This window comes from Oncorhynchus mykiss, chromosome 1 (genome assembly GCF_013265735.2).
Source record: "Oncorhynchus mykiss isolate Arlee chromosome 1, USDA_OmykA_1.1, whole genome shotgun sequence".
NCBI classification, from domain to species: Eukaryota; Metazoa; Chordata; class Actinopteri; order Salmoniformes; family Salmonidae; genus Oncorhynchus; species Oncorhynchus mykiss.
Window position 1 is genome coordinate 33,257,701 of NC_048565.1, and position 17,057 is coordinate 33,274,757.

Here is a 17,057-nt window from a genome sequence, read left to right on the forward strand (position 1 = left end):
TATTCCATCCGTGAATACGAATAGAATTGTTAAATTACGAGCCTAGTTGGTTTAGCCACGGAAAAAGACAGGAACCCTCCCGCTAGCCAGGATTGGCTGAGATAATGGATGGGCTGGACATGCCGGGAGAGGAGTTTAGATTGGTCTGCCATATAGATCAGTCGTTTTTATTGCAAGTTACAAGTTATACTGTTAGTTAGCTAGCGAACGTTAGCTTGCTGGCTCACTAGCTAACGTTACGTGTATGATCTGTGTAGTAATATTATTCGATTCAGAAATTCATTTGCATGGCTAATTATAGCCTAATGTTAGCTAGCTAACATTGAACCTAGTTTGTTAGGTTTAGTTACCTGCAGATTCATACTACAACTATGACAATGTTTGTATTGGTAGTAGTATGAGTTGAGCTAGCTAGCTAGCTAGCTAAACAAAAGACTCCACTTCGGCCAGATTATTACATGACCCATCAAGTTAGTCAGGTGTGTCTGGGGGGGATTACAGTCATCTATTGTATTTCATGAAAATGTGTTGGTTGGGAGGTTGGTTATAGCATTTCCTTCACATGACCCATCAATTTAGACAAGTGTAAGCGTCATCTAATAACTGTAAAATATTTATGAAATATCTGGACACTTTCTGTTTTTGATTTTGCTACTATACAAGTAACCATTTCAGTGTACCGTTTACACATTTTGTATCCTAATCATGTGACAAATAAACTTAGATTTTACTTGATATAGTGCGTGTTCACCACATGGTCTCACATGTGAATCCTTAAGGGGTGGGTGGGGCTAAGGCTTAAGAGGGTGTGAATGATGCTGAATGGGTGTAGACAAAGAAGAGCTCTCCAGTAGGTGTACCAAAACATTCAAGGCCAGTTTCTAAAGAGTGAGGTTACAAGTTTATGAACTTTCAAAGCAGAATTATTTTCCACTGTTCCTCAACTGCTGTTTATGATATACCATTTTCTAGCTCCTTGTCTCTACTTTTTATCCAATGTCAAAAGAAACATTGGAAATTTTGCTACATAAGACCAAATCTAGACGGTCGGTCACGAAGGTCAACAGGCACAGTATCTGTATCTGTATCGGCTGGGAATGACAATGAAAAAGCAAAGGTGCACATTTTTATATTAGCAGAACATTGCTTCTATGGTATTATATTATGGGCTCTTTATTCTACCTGTTACTACATTTGAAAGTTAAAAAAACACTTAGTTTAGAATATCTACATAAATTTAGCAATTGCATTCTTATCATATTACTCTGCAGGCTACTGACCTATTTAAAGCTTCCTCTGGCCTCTGGACACCATCTGCCTGTAGTTATTGAACTCAACCTTGGTTTGTTGTGAGGAGTGGGGGGAAACAGCTGTGGGCAAGGTTCTGACAGATGGGTGTGTCTCTTGGTGGTGGCATGAACACACCCAACAAACACCCATATCAAACCACACCCCAAACTAACTCGCATTTGGCTTCTGTCATGGCCGGCAGCATTTTTTGAGGAGCAAGCCAAAAAACAAGGACCAACTCAACAGGTGCCGTTCCCCTTTAAGAATCAACGATGTCTGCAGAAAGAATGGGGTGTTATCTATGACATGACACATTGACTGGAAGAAAAATGATGGTTATTGAACTATAGTAAATTAAGTAGATTTACACCTGGTAACGGAAATGTGGTAAAGCAATATAATCATGGGTCCCGGATCTGAATTACACATGAATGCATAATTATGGATATGAATGGCATTCTCTTCCTGGTGATGTATACTAAAAACTTACACAAATGTATAAATATGCAATATCCTCCTTTGCATATTTGGGTATTATTCTACACACTGGTTATTATTTTAATGAGCTCCACACCCAAACAAGACCAAATTTGGTTGGTCCGGGCCGTACCAAATCTGAAACAATCATAGACGTCTATGTTTCACAAGTTTGGACATCCAAGTACAGCACAGTAGAGCTCAATAAAATAGTAGAGTTCAGTACAGTACAATACAATACAGAACAGAACAGTAGAGTTCCGTACCGTACAGTAATGTAGAGTATAGTTCAGTACAGTACAGTAGAGTTCAGTTCAGTTCAGTACAGAATAGTACAGTTCAGTGCAGTACAGTACATTAAATAATTTAAATCACTTAATACATTTTATCAGTAAAAACACTATAACTAATTGGTAAGGTCTACCTTTACTTGTTACTTCTGTGAACGTCCATTATCCTCCATCCTCATGAGGGAGAGAAATTTGAAAATATCTCAAAGATATGTGGGTTTTTGGTTATGGAATTTCAAGGCACAGGGCAATATTTCTTAAACTTAAAGAATGCAGAAAAAAAATCTCAAACGAAATGAAAGTGTTGATATTACTGTAGTTGGCAGGGGGTTTTAACATTATTGTGTTTGGATGAAATTCTAATACTTTTGAATACTTTTTCTGGTATATGTTTTCCAAGACCCATTTTCCATCTGTTTGACCAGAAATTAAAGCTTTAGCTTATTCCAAATTTTTAGGATGAAAAATTGTTGAAGAATGTATATATATATATATAAGTGGAGCCTGGTGACTTCAACAATTAAGACGGATGGGAGACCCAGGGTATAGGCATTGAACGCACAGAGATCTCAAAGTGTTTTTCAAAAATCTTCAAAAAAGTAATTATTTTAACCTAAAGCATTAATAAAGACATTTATAGTACAATATTATAGGGAATGGGAATGAGAGGGCTACTTACACAGTGTTTGGAAGGGATCACAGCAGTGATTGAATGAGGGTATGAGGCAAGAGTTGAGGTGTTCAGAAGACAAAAAACAATAACACAACACACTACACAGTTAGACCAAAGAGCTAAGAATGAGTTAGTCCAAGCAAGGAGTCAAATCATTGATGTGAAATAATGTAATTGTGTTTGTGTATGTGATTAACTCTGCATAGAGTAATGAGAGAAGATTGATAGAGCTACTCACAGTGCTTGAAGAGGAAACATTCAATGTGCCAGTGGATGAGTGGGCACGTGAGACGTGGCTTCAGTTCATGTCAGTACAGAGTTGACAATGGTAGTAGAGTGGATTGACTGGTCATCGCCTCTTAATCAGTGAACAGGAGGGGACTTAGCTGGAAATACAAATAGCAGATGCATTCCATTACAGCTGTGCCATCGTAGGTTTGAACAAGTTTCTTCGTGAAGTTAAACACAGAGTTCACATCTCGCCCACTTGACACATCAAAGTAGCCCAATAATCATTCCTGAATAACGCCCTGATCATGCACATACCTGATGATAACTGACAACTGCAAGCAGACTGGTGGCACCATAGGTCCCAGAGCAGGGGGGCAATCTTTACCCCCTGGGGCCCGGAGTTTGTCCTTATCTTTTAACCTAACCAGGAAAACTCTGGACCCTATAAGGTATGACAGTTTTATCAGGTGATATGGTTTTAAAAAACTGGAAAAAACTCCTGGCCCTGGGGGGGGAGGGGAGGGGGGGTGAAGACCCTGTCAAACTGCAGAAACCTTATACTTGTTCATATTCGTTATATTTAGACTAGATTAGGAAGGGGATTCCGTCTACCCAGATGCAGAGAAAACAACTGATAGAAAATAGAACTCACAGGGCTGAGCTTGCTTTATGAACGTTTGCATCGTGCAGATCTATTCAACTGTAGGCTTTATAAAAAATGAACTCACATCTGTCATCATTATTATGTTGATTGATTAATTCCAGTTAATCATTTTGGATTGAAAACATATTGGCAGCCTTGTTAGCCCAAATTTGAAATTAAACCAAATTTGATCACATTCACATTTTCACCTGACACACAAATGGACTATAAATACATAACGTTACCAATCAGTTACCATGACCAAATGGACAGTGCACATAGGCTGTATGCATCTGCTCTTATTAGTAGCCTACAGTTGATCAGACTGAAAAAGTGTCTAGTTTTCATCCCGTACAGCATGTCAGATCTCTAATGTTTAGGTGTAGGCTAGGCTGCTGCAACATTTATATCAAGAGTTTTTGCTTGTGTCTGTCAGGAGTGATTATGTGTTTTCATTTTCGCTAAATAAATACCGGAGGAAAGTGGAAAGTCTACTTGAGCATATGTGGAAAAATGTGCTGCGTCAACCTCTCTATAATCTTTTTTAATGGATGATGCGATGGAAGGTATGAAATGAGTCAAGTTGTATATGTTCAGTAAGTAAAGCATTGTTATCTGCTCATTGTAGTTTCCCTTGTCGGTGGAACTTTCCTTCTCGTATTGTCCTCCAAAAGCAACTTCTTGCAGGCCCAAAAACGCAAGGGTTTTGCTAACTGCTTGAGAACATCTCTGTTTCTTCTAACTTTCTCCTTGTGTCGCAGGCTTCCGTCATGATCGATGCAGATTGCTTTCCCAGAAGCTTGAATCTGATGTGGGCATTTATATGCTGCCTGCTCTTCAGTGACCACAGAGATTAGCGTCCCATCCGAAAGACGGCACCCTACACAGGGCAATGTCCCCAATCAGTGCCCTGGGACATTGGGATATTATTTTGATCAGAAGAAAAAGTGCCTCCTACTGGCCCTCCAACACCATTTCCAGCAACATCGGGTCTCTCATCCAGGGACTGACCAGGATCAACTCTGCTTAGCTTTAAAGGCAAGCCAGCAATGGGATGCAGAGTGACATGTTGCAGGCATATGATGTGCGCCTGTGTTAACAGGCCTGGTATCTAGTGGCTCTGTAGAACAGTTTATTCTCTCTGCTTCTGAACACTGCTGGAGGAGAGTAGTGGCCAACCCTGATCCTTGCCTGACCTCTGAGCATGGAGTATGGTCCATTCACACTACACACTCTCTGCTCCTGCTGTGCGTTGTGATGTGTGTCTGTGTGTGTACATGTGTGCGTGTCTGTGGGCATGTGTGCGTGTCTCTGTGCGTTTCAACATTTTTATGTGTGTGTGCAGGAAGAGTTGCTGAACAGAGGCAGATATTGACACAGCATTAACATGAGTGAAAATATTTGGACTGTGTGGAAACCTTGGGAGGAACTCCTGGACATGGCATAGTAAAACAAACCTCTGACATCAATACTCAATCACACTATCGCTGACCCTCCCAGACATTTTTCTAAGGGTTAGGTGTTTGTCTAAGAAGAAGCATAGTGGAGCTTCGTTGTTACAGGCTAGGTGGGTAACAGTGAAATGTTTGGCCATGAATGGAAAACAGTCAAATATGTCAAGATCAGATGTTTTAAATATTTCCAGGCTTCAGATAACCTATATCGAAATATGTCCAAACCCACCTCCTTGCCAACTTTTGCCTGAGTCCTGATTCTAGGTAAATAAAGGAATGTTGGGAAACAACACTGCCTACAGTATAATCACATAGACTCCTCACTCCCCCGTGGAGGAGATCATTCACGAGAGATCGATTGCAGACAGCTGGTAGAGGAAGAGGGAGGAAGAAAAGGGGTGTATACTATGAATGCCAACGTTAGAACATTATACACTTTAATTTTAGTAATTTAGTAGACACTCTTATCCAGAGCAATTTATAGGAGCAAGTAGGGTTAAGTGTCTTGCTCAAGGGCACATCAACAGATTTTTCACTTAGTTGGCTCTAGGATTTGTGTGTGTATGTAATGAGAGCTCTATTGTGTTCTGCCAGTTAACAGGTGCAGCGTGGGAGGTAGTGTCATCAGACCTTTGGGAGGACAGCTGCCTCTATGGACCATGATCCTCTCTGTCTGTCCCTTAAGTAAACATCCAAAGAAGCTGTCACATGCTGATGGATACTCAATATCTGTCAACCGCTTAAGCTCCTCCATTTCTCACTCTTGTTCTCTAACGACCTCTTTCTTGGTTAATTTATGAAGCAAGTGATTGGTCTCTTTTGAGATGCGGTCCTATTTCCTGCCTTTTACACTTATCCTGCACATAATGTGTAATGAAATCAACATACCTATGTGTGAAGGGCTATAATTAGAGGAGTATGACATCAATGGTCATCAGTTGGGCTGTGGTGGTCACTAAATCTTGCCAGCCAGTGATTGTCAAACAAATAACTGTCGGTTTCACGGTAATTGACCGTTAATGATCATAAACACATTTGGCATTTCCTGGCTTCCATACATAGCCTACAAGCCATTTAAAAAAATATAATAAATCCATGTAATTTAGCCTACACCTTCACAATTAATCCATTATTTATTTTAGACAAGTCTAAAAAAGCATGATATGAAGAAAATATCGTTTATTTTAGTAGAAAATAAGAGCATTACTCTTGAGTTGTCCTTGCTGTATGTTAAGTCCTGATGTGGCTATGCCAAATGCCTGTGGGCTACACTAGTTCATTTAGCAGATAAGATGTGTTTATAATTCCGTTATTTTATATTATTTAATAGTACGAAGAATACAATTGAACAAAGCAGAATAAAATATAAATCATTTTCTCCAAACGATTTGAGGGAGTGCGCACATGCCGCAAATCTGTGTTGAGCGGTTAAGAAAGAAATAGGTACTCCTATGCTTATTTTAGAGTTAGTAATGTAACTTTAGTTGTTCTACAAATGTTGGGCTATATGTTTTGATTTTCAATGCATTGTAAGGCTGCATGATGACAGTCTAATGATAATTTGTAAATAGTCGTTTGAAAAGCATGGGCTCTACTTAGTTTTTTGCGCAGGCTGTACACACTCCAATAGTCTCTCATTCACAATTTTACAAGCACTTGATAATGCCTCGAATTCCACGGCGGCATCCCCTTTGTGGCCGTAATGCACACTAAAACAAATCCATGCCTTTTGCGGTCCGGAGTGCTGCTTTGTGCTCTTCTTCCTGAATGTGCTGTGCAGTCCGAAGGGTCAGACACATCCGGGACGCAACTGAGCGCGCCCTAATCCAATTCTGAGCTGCATATTGAACATATTGGAAGAACTGTCCACATTTACTTTTCGTCAGCCAACAAGATGAGCAGGCCTAACGAACAGCAAAAGTACTAGACTTTTAGCACAAAAGTCCATCTATTCTATTCTGTGCGAGAAATAAGTATTCCAAACATAGTTTCGGACAGTTGTGGGATGCGATAGAATACCAAAATAATACAACCACTAGCATAAAAAAACGTGGGGCTCCCGAGTGGCACCGCGGTCTAAGGCACTGCATCTCAGCACAAGAGGTGACTGAATCACATCCGGCTGCGATTGGGAGTCCTGGAGGCGGCACACACTTGGCCCAGCGTCATCTGGGTTTGGCCGAGGTAGGCTGTCATTGTAACTAAGAATTTGCTCTTACCTAGTTAAATAAAGGTTAAATTAAAATGACGCAACAGATTGTAACGTTTAATTTAAAATGTTGATAGGCTATTTCTTCACATTCTAAGCGCAGTGTAACGTTGACTTTGGGAGTCGGAAAGCAAGTGGTTAGTTTAATAATAAGCGTACAGAAATGAAACACATCGTCAATACTGCCTGGGGAATGGAACTAAGGGAGTGACAGATATAGGGGAGGTAATCAGTGAAGTGATGGAGTCCAGGTGTGCCCAGTGATGAAGCGTGGGTGCGCGTAATGGTGAATGCCAGAACCGGTGGTTAGTAAACCGGAGAGGTCGAACGCCAGTGGGGAGGAGTGGTAGTATACGTGACACGCAGCAATGCGGACATGATAGTAGGGTATAAGCTCGAATGTGAACGGAAAACACCATTATCTAAATTGACAGCAAATGCAATCATGAATGTAATGCTTTTATTATAAAGGTGAATTTTTATGGTGAAAATGACCTTACCCAAACTTGAAACTCACCCGCTGTTTATATATGCCAGTTATAAGAAGTTATTTGGTCACTTTAGTTGTGATACCAACTTTATTAAAACATATAGGCCTATGGACTGGGCTACATGAGGTGTGATACTAACCTTTTAAAACATATAGGCCTATGGACTGGGCTACATGAGGTGTGATACTAACCTTATTAAAACATATAGGCCTATGGACTGGGCTACATGAGGTGTGATACTAACCTTATTAAAACATATAGGCCTATGGACTGGGCTACATGAGGTGTGATACTAACCTTATTAAAACATATAGGCCTATGGACTGGGCTACATGAGGTGTGCGACTATAATTAAATTTCTATTTTATTTTTAAGGCTTTAGTTCTTATGCTGGGCATCATTCACAGCTGATAATATCAATCCATCAATTAAATGTATTTATAAAGCCCTTCTTACATCAGCTGATGTCACAAAGTGCTGTACAGAAACCCAGCCTAAAACCCCAAACAGCATATGTAATTCACAAGTAATATTGTCACCCATCAGACGATTCTTGATTTAATCTTGTCTTTACATATACTAAATAATATATGTGTGACGTTTGTTTTGATTTAGAATGTACCATTATCATACACCTGTATTGAAACAGGGGCAGCGGAATAAATACATGTCATCTATGCACTTAAATAGCGAATGAAGGATGCTTTTCCCGTGGTTTATTTTCTTGCCAGCCAGGTAGACTATGCTCCAGTTTTAAATATAAGCAATGTGCTTAATATTAGGAAAAGTTGAGAAAAATATATAGTAGGCCCAGCCAATAGAAAGCTGATGGGATCCTCCTCTTTTTAATAGAGACCACCACTCTCTTTTCTCCCGCAATTACATAGCCTATAGAAATCTTGCGCAACATGAGCTCATGGGCTCTCATGAAGTGTTTGATTAGATTTTCTTATACATTTGCATTGATGTCAGCGTGATTAGTGGGACAATAGAGTGCTGACTACCAGGCAGTTAGCAAGTTTGGTAGGCTACTAAAGACCAGCAGCAGCATCAGAGCCTAATTACCGTGACTAAACGGTCATGTGGAATTTGACTGCCATCATTACTCGCCTGTGTGGCGGTAATACGGTCACGCAACAGCACTAATCATGAGGTTACAAACATATTTCCAACATCAGAGAAACATCATATTACAACCTTATACTCTGCTAAGCCTGAGCAGTATCAGATGTCGTCTAAATGGCAACAGCTAGAGAATAATAGCTAGAGAATAATGATAATGTTGTCATTATTATTAATGATACTAATAATGACGCACACACACACACATACACACACAGCAGCTAGAGACTGGAACAATGTACAAAAAACAATTCAACTGGAAAGTTTTTCTGTCTCTCAGCTTTTAAGGACTCAGTCATGGACATTTTCACTGACATTCGATGCTGTTATTTTGTAGGAGTTATTTTGTAGCTGTTATGTGAAACAATAACGTAGGCTTCTGACTGTGGTGTCTGTTTTCTGTCTGTCTGCACTGCTATTGTTGTTGCTTCCTCGTTGATTTCTCTGTTCAGTAGTGCTATGTCTCTGTTATTGCGGTCTGCCATGTTTTGCATTGTTGTGATATACCTTCTCGTCATAATGTGCTTTGTTTCTTCCTACTTTGTCCCTTGTGCTGTTGTCTGCCCTTCTTAATGCTTGTGCCATGTTGTGTTGTTGCCGTAGGTCTCCCTTCATGTAGTGCGGTGGTGTCTCTCTTGTCTTGTTGTGCTTTGTTCCCAATGTCTGTCAGCTGAACAGCATTTACCCCCAAGCCATAATACTGCTAAATAGTTAGTCCAGAGAGTTAAATAGTCAACCAAATACCTATCTGCACAGCCCCTTTTTTGACTCATCACATACGCTGCTGCTACTGGTTATTATCTGTCCCGTTGACTATTCACTTTATCCCTACCTACATCTACATATCTACCTCAATTAGCCAAGTTATTGTTACTGATTGTGTATTTATTATTACTTGTATTATTGCATGCTATTACTTTTCTATTGTTTCTCTTTTTTGTCTCTCTGCATTGTTGGGAAAGGCCCGTACGCATTTCACTGTTAACCTACACCTGTTGTTTATAAAGCATGTGACAAATACAATTTGATTAGATTTTTGATTTGATGTATCTGTGCTGTTGCCAAGTCTGTTCTGTCTACTGTATGTTGTCCGTCTTGTCTTCTTTTAATCCCCACCCCCTGCCCCACAGGAGGCATTTTTCCTCTTGCCAGGCTGTCATTGTAAGTAAGACACACAAACACACACACACATAACTTTCATCACATGCACAAAATGCAGTGAGCACAATAACCGGAACGTTTCAAATAGATGGGCATTCTATTCCGTCCATGTGACTAAAGATAATCAGAATCAGAGAAATGAATGTCTCTTTGAAGAAAATGGAAAGACCTGAAGGAAAGTGGACTCCAAAGAGCTATAGTTTTGTTCAATGTTAGAGTTTTATAAACATACTAAGGAGTGTTGACAATATATGTCACACACACACACACACACACACACACACACACACACACACACACACACACACACACACACACACACACACACACACACACTGGAGAAAGAACAGACTAACAGCAGGATCTTCTGGAGAAGAGTACACACTAATAACAGGGGCTCAGACAGATGAGAGAGAAGAGGGGGAGAAGGGAGAGAGTAAAGTAGGGAATGAGAGAGGAAGGGAAATACAAGAGATTCAATGGAGACAGCAGGAGAGAAGGAAAGTGGCAAGTGAGAGTACAATTTTTTATATCAGGAAAATGAAGAGTGAGAAATACGGGACATGAAGCACAAAAGAAAGGGAGAGAAAATAAAAGGGAGAAACTTAAAAGGCTGGATAAACTTAGTCTCTGGTCCATGTTAATGCTGCAGGAAAAGGGTGGTAGAGGATTGAGTAAGGAGTGGAGGACGACAGGGAGAGAGGGAGGAGAGCAAGAGAGAGGTGGACGGCAGCGCTGTGTGGTGCTCTGCGGAGTGGAGAAGGGCAGTATTCCTTGGAGTGTGTGGGGGAGAGGCTGACCCTTAGAGACACACAGCAGACTGCACTTCAGCTGTCAGAGGGAGAGGGTGGGGGGGGTAGCTAATGCTAGAGAGATATTTCTTCTCATTAGCCGGGGTCAAAAGTCAGCCATGAGCAGGAGAAGGAATGATTGACACACACACACATTCTGGTATGTATCCTCTGTTCTGAGCAGTGGAAACAGTTCACACTAGTAAGAACAGTTGTTTGGATAACCCCTGCCTGTTCAGTGAAGAGAGAGAGAGAGAGAACGAAAGAGAGAACACGAGAAAGAGATAGAGAACATAGAACAGAGCAGAGACCACACGTCCGGCACGAGTCTCCCTTTCCTCTCTGCCTCTACTGCGTCTCCTGGGCAAGCAGCCAGAAAGACACTGCCTCCGTTGGATCCTGAAAGAAAACAAGCTGAGGATACCGCAGCGCTGCCTTAGACAGAAGGACAACATTTACAGCAAGACTTTGGAAGGAGTAGCAGCAGTATACGTTTTCCTTCATTTGCTCAGACAGAAAGAAGATACAACATTCCTATCACAAGAAGGACAAGAGGTACTGTACAGACAAACAGAGTCGGACAGACAGATGGAGAACAGTAGTGGTCATGCAGCCGTGACTGTAACAGCTGGAGTGCTCTCTCCCTCGCCTGAAACAGTTGCTTTTAAGAGCTGCATTCCTCACACCCTCTCATTCAGAAACTAGTAGTCGTATAGGATCTTCCCTCATAAAGAGTGACACAAGACTGCAGTAGTCCCTACAGAACAGTACAGGCTTTAGGAGTGCAGTTGAAGGACACAGTGGATAGTGAGTTACCTGTGGTCAGAGACTGGATTACTGCCTTTTCATACAGAGGATAGTTGGAGGATGATACTGCATATCTGATTCAATATAACAGACCCTGGTCATAGAACCTGGACTCCCCCGGTTGGATATTTCCTACTCTTCCCTTGGACTTAAGTGTTGATTCACTCTGGATTGGCTTACTCCCTGCTTAGTGACCGGGTGTGTGTGTTTGTGTGTGTGTGTGATTGATTGTGTGTATGTGTATCAGGATGGAGTGTGTGAGGAGTGTGTTTCTGATGATGTGTGTTTTCCTGTGGAGCTCAGCACACTCAGCCCAGAGTGTCTACCCCAGGATACGACTCTCTCATAAAGGTAGGCATCAGGCACTGGAGTGAGTGTAGACATTGGCTAAGCATCAGCATTAATGACATATCCATACAATGTACACTAAAGCCCTAACTAGTCAAAGCATGCTTTATGGAAACAAACATTCTTGTTCCAGCTACGTTATAGTACATTGAGAATCAGACAGGTGTGTCAGTGAAAATATGACATGTAGACACCTCTACACAACCCCTGAACTTTCCGACAGAATCATTTTCCAATTGCTCCATGACATCCATTTGCCGTGGGGACGAACTGATCAATAGTGCATATCGATTGGAACAAATTATAGAGAGTTGGAAAACATGATGCAACCTGCAGAAATAAGGTCATGCTCTCCTCAATTGCTCGTGTGTGCCCCTACACAGTAACAGTCAAAAGTTTTGACACACCTACTCATTCAAGGGCTTTTCTTTATTTTTACTATTTACTACATTATAGAATAATAGTGAAGACATCAAAACTATGAAATAACACATATGGATTTATGTAGTAACAAAAAAACTGTTAAATAAATCAAAATATATTTTATATTTGATATTCTTCAAAGTAGCCACCCTTTGCCTTGATGACAACTTTGCACACTCTTGGCTTTCTCTCAACCAGTTTCACCTGGAATGCTATTCTAACAGTCTTGAAGGAGTTCCCACATATGCTGAGCACTTCTTGGCTGCTTTTATTTCACTCTGCAGTCCAACTCATCCCAAACCTTCTTAATTGGGTTGAGGTCGGGTGATTGTGGAGGCCAGATCATCTGATGCAGCACTCCATCACTCTCCTTCTTGGCCAAATAGCCCTTACACAACCTGGAGGTGTGTTGGGTCATTGTCCTGTTGAAAAACAAATGATAGTCCCACAATGTGCAAACATGTTGGGATGGCATATCGCTGCAGAATGTTATGGTAGCCATGATGGTTAAGTGTGCCTTGAATTCAAAATAAATCACTGACAGTGTCACCAGCAAAGCACCGCCACACCATCACACCTCCTCCTCCATGCTTCACAGTGGGAACCACACATGCACAGATCATCCTTTCACCTACTACGTATCTCACAAAGATATAGCGGTTAGAACCAAAAAGCTAAAATCTGGACTCATCAGACCAAAGGAGAAATTTCCACCAGTCTAATGTTCATTGCTCGTGTTTCTTGGCCCAATCAAGTCTTTATTATTGGTGTCCTTTAGTAGTGGTTTCTTTGCAGCAATTCAACCATGAAGGCCTGGTTCACACAGTCTACTCTGAACAGTTGATGTTGAGATGTGTCTGTTGTGAATTATTTTTAGGGGCTGCAATTTCTGAGGCTGCTAACTCTAATAAACTTATCCTCTGCAGCAGAGGTAACTCTGTGTCTTCCTTTCCTGTGGCGGTCCTCATGAGAGACAGTTTTATCATAGCGCTTGATGGTTTTCGCGACTGCACTTGAAGTAACTTTTAAAAATCTTGAAATGTTCCTCATTGACTGACCTTCATGTCTTAAAGTAATGATGGACTGTCGTTTCTCTTTGCTTATTTGAGCTGTTCTTGCCATAATATGGACGTGGTCTTTTACCAAATAGGGCCATCTTCTGTATACCACCTCTACCTTGTCACAACAGAACTGATTGGCTCAATCATTAAGAAGGAAAGAAATTCCACAAATGAACCTTTAACAAGGCACACCTGTAATTTTAAATGCATTCCAGGTGACTAGCTCATGAAGCTGGTTGAGAGAATGCCAAGAGTGTGCAATGCTGTCATCAAGGCAAAGGGTGTCTACTTTAAATAATCCCAAATATGAAATGTATTTTTATTTGTTTAACACTTTTTTAGTTACTACATGATTCATGATGTGTTATTTCATAGTTTTGATGTCTTCACTATTATTTTACAATGTAGAAAATAGTCCAAATAAAGAAAAACCCTTGAATGAGTAAGTGTGTCCAAACTTTTGACTGATACTGTGTAGAGTATCGTTATCTACTGTTATCTAAGACCTACACAGTCTCTGCTGTGAGAAACTGTCAATGAGTATAAAGATGACTCAATGTCAGAGTTTTTAACCTCAGATATGGCATAGTGAAGATTGTTTAGTGAAGTGTGTGTTTTCTCCCTGACTGTCTTGGGTGCATGTTAGAGAGTTTTTTTTTTGTTCTTCTTGTTGTTGAATAGAGGATTGTTTATTTCCTCAGACCACAGTGGTTGGCATTCCACAATGTGGCTTTCTCTACTGTTATACCGGTGGGTTGAGAGATGGGAATACTCCTGAGGGTATAGTGGTGTGTATGCACTGGTGCGTGTGTTTGTATGTGTGTGTCCATTGTGTGTGTGTGTGTTTTCTCTTCTGTTTATTTAAATAGTATATTTTAGGGATTATGAGGCTCTGACTTTGTAGTAAACACATCTCTTCTCTCTCCACAGTTACTTTAAATTCTATAGCAACAGTAACACAGATAATTCTACATAAAAAAGGTGTTGGCCATGGTTGAGAGTACGTGTGGAATTTTTATGGTCAATAAATTGTATATGTGTAAGGGGCAGAGGCATGGAACAGGAATGAACAGCGTGGTATATCCACATGGCACCCTGCTATGAGGACTCACTGTGCCTGGCTATGGCTTGTCTTTAACAGCAATATTTTCCCTCATCACCACCCTGGTTTAGATAAATTCTCACGTTGAATTACCTTATTATATAGATGGAGGCAGGAGAAGGAAAGGGAATGGAGAGAAGAGGAAATGAGAGGTAGAAAGTTCATGAATAATTTAAGAAGAGAGAGATGAGGCCGGGAGGCAGGGAAGGAAAGAGAGAAGAGCGAGTGAAGAAATTGAGAGAAAAAGAGAGAAAGGAGAACAACAGGGAGGGAGAGAGCAGAGTTGTTTGGTTAGTGGAGCATGATAGGCGGGTATATTGACAGAGACCCTTGCTGTGTGTTGGGCTTTGCTGATGTGTTCAATCATAAACGTCACAGCAATAACAGTAATAAACCACTGGGCACACCATGTCATTTGAACGTGTAAATGTGGGTAATATTTGGTTGAGATGTTGATCATTGAGATTTCAACCTTTATTCACCCACTCAAAAAGACAGCCTACAGTTATTTTATTTTGGTACTATAGTTGATTATTATACTTGAGGAATAATCAACTACATTTAAATATTGGTGTGAGGTTAAGAACACATTATGATCGGATAGTCCCAAAGCGCACCATGAATTCAACGGGTATTAACACCAATCCATGAAGTGTGTAAAGTAGATGTTTAGAAGTAGTTGCCATTGTGATGTAGGCTTCTTTACATTAAATAAGGATAATAGCCTGAGTCAAGAATAGGAAAACAAACTGTATCAACCAGAATGCTCTTGAAAAGCACCCCGATACATTTCTACTCATGCTGCAAAATGTATCTTCCAGATTTAGGGTTTATACTACTGTTGGCTATTGTCATTCTGTGTATCACAATTAGAGCAGTAACTTGAAACACCATTGGCTAAACCTTTATCCATGTAAAAACGGTGTCGAAGTCAAGAATGGTTGAAATAAAAAATGTATTGCATCACAAAATAGATTTACAATGCAAAAACATAAATAAAAAAGCCCCAAAATGGATTTCTGTTAGAGGCTTCGGAACTGGTTTTCATGCTTTTAATTTTCATCCCCTTACTCATTGGCCCTCCCACTGCCCCCCTTGCGGTCGGGCGTATATTTCAGGCAGGTTGACATCGGCTGTAGTATTCCTGCCTCTGTAGTCTTTGATTCGCCAAGACTCACATCTGCTGTAAAGGGGGAAAACAAATATTATCTAGAGAAGATATTGAAATGTCGTAAAATGTCATGATTTGGATTCCCCTGTACCTACAATGACGCTGCAAAGGTTGGAGTCCTCAAAGGTCCTTTCCCTTTGTTTCATATTTATCATATACATGAGGCCATTTGTCTGGTTTCAGTCTAGAACACAATATAGGTACTTCACAAGCAACACACCATGACCTAATTTAAAATTGTAACACATATGTAACAGTTTACTAGTGCATTACTCTCTTCACCCAGTCCGGGATGTCTTTCCCCCCAGATTTCAGATCAGAGATAAATGTAATTTTACAAAAGGACACTAATGCATTACACATGCACAGGATTTTAACATCCAGTACTTTATGGCAATATGTCATTCAATTCATACCATTTGAAACATTTAATTTCTCACCATGTATTTTCAAAAATCGTTCTCCATTAGCTTCTCTTCCATCTTTAGTAAATCTTCCTCCGTTTCGTTCAGGTTGAAATTGAATACCTCAACCGGACTAGGGCGACTGTCTTGAAGAGGTCACGGATCTCACAAAGGAGATATATGCCTCTTGAAAGTCTGAAAGAAAGTAGTTTTACATTTGTTCACTTCCAAGTATAAACAGTTTAATTTCAATGTCATTCAAAATGGTTTAAAAAGAAATGTGTCATACTTAGGTCTGATTCTTTGCAATGCTTTGGTGAGGGGGATCTCTCATCTGAAGAGGCAGAAGCAGAGTCTTGCACATGACCATCCCTGGAGCATGAAAGCTCAACATTTTCTGCAATAAAATATTGGACATCATAGCAATTCTTGGTAAAATTAGAATGCCTTCCCCAAATACATCAGTCAAGAATGAGAAATAGGAGTTGGCTTAAGTTGTGAAGGATCCTCTCACTATAATCACTTGGTGGCTTGGTTTTAGTTTGCCATTTCTCTATCCCCACACTTGGTGGCTTGTGTGGTGTTTTAGTTTGCCATTTCCCCTCACCACCAATAATTGGTGGCTTGCAGGGGGTTTTAGCCTTTTGCTTCTTAGTGGCACTGGCTTTCTGGTGTGTCGGAGCAGATTTTAGTTGGGGCTTGGTTTGGCCTACAAAAATAACACATGCAAGTGTAACATAACGTCCAGCATCTTTCTACACAAATTTGTAAGGCAAACTAAACACAATCTAATTTTACCAAACTTTTATTAACCAAAGTTTGAAATGGAGAGTTTCATACTTGCGTCTGTCACAGGAAAAGGGTCTGATCCTTTGCAGCGATTTGGTGAGGTGGATTCCACAATTAAGA

At 40.4% G+C, this 17,057-nt stretch overlaps 1 protein-coding gene across 2 annotated transcripts in view; it reads left to right on the forward strand.

The window, feature by feature from the left end:
• The first annotated feature begins 10,823 nt into the window (after positions 1-10,823).
• sema3e (sema domain, immunoglobulin domain (Ig), short basic domain, secreted, (semaphorin) 3E) overlaps positions 10,824-17,057 on the forward strand; it is a 58,000-nt gene continuing 51,766 nt past the window's right edge. For both annotated transcript variants that reach the window (XM_036976081.1, XM_036976076.1), the window contains exon 1: positions 10,824-11,990. In XM_036976081.1, the coding sequence (XP_036831976.1) occupies positions 11,876-11,990 (115 nt within the window). In that variant the 5' untranslated portion in view covers positions 10,824-11,875. The remainder of the gene's footprint in view (positions 11,991-17,057) is intronic.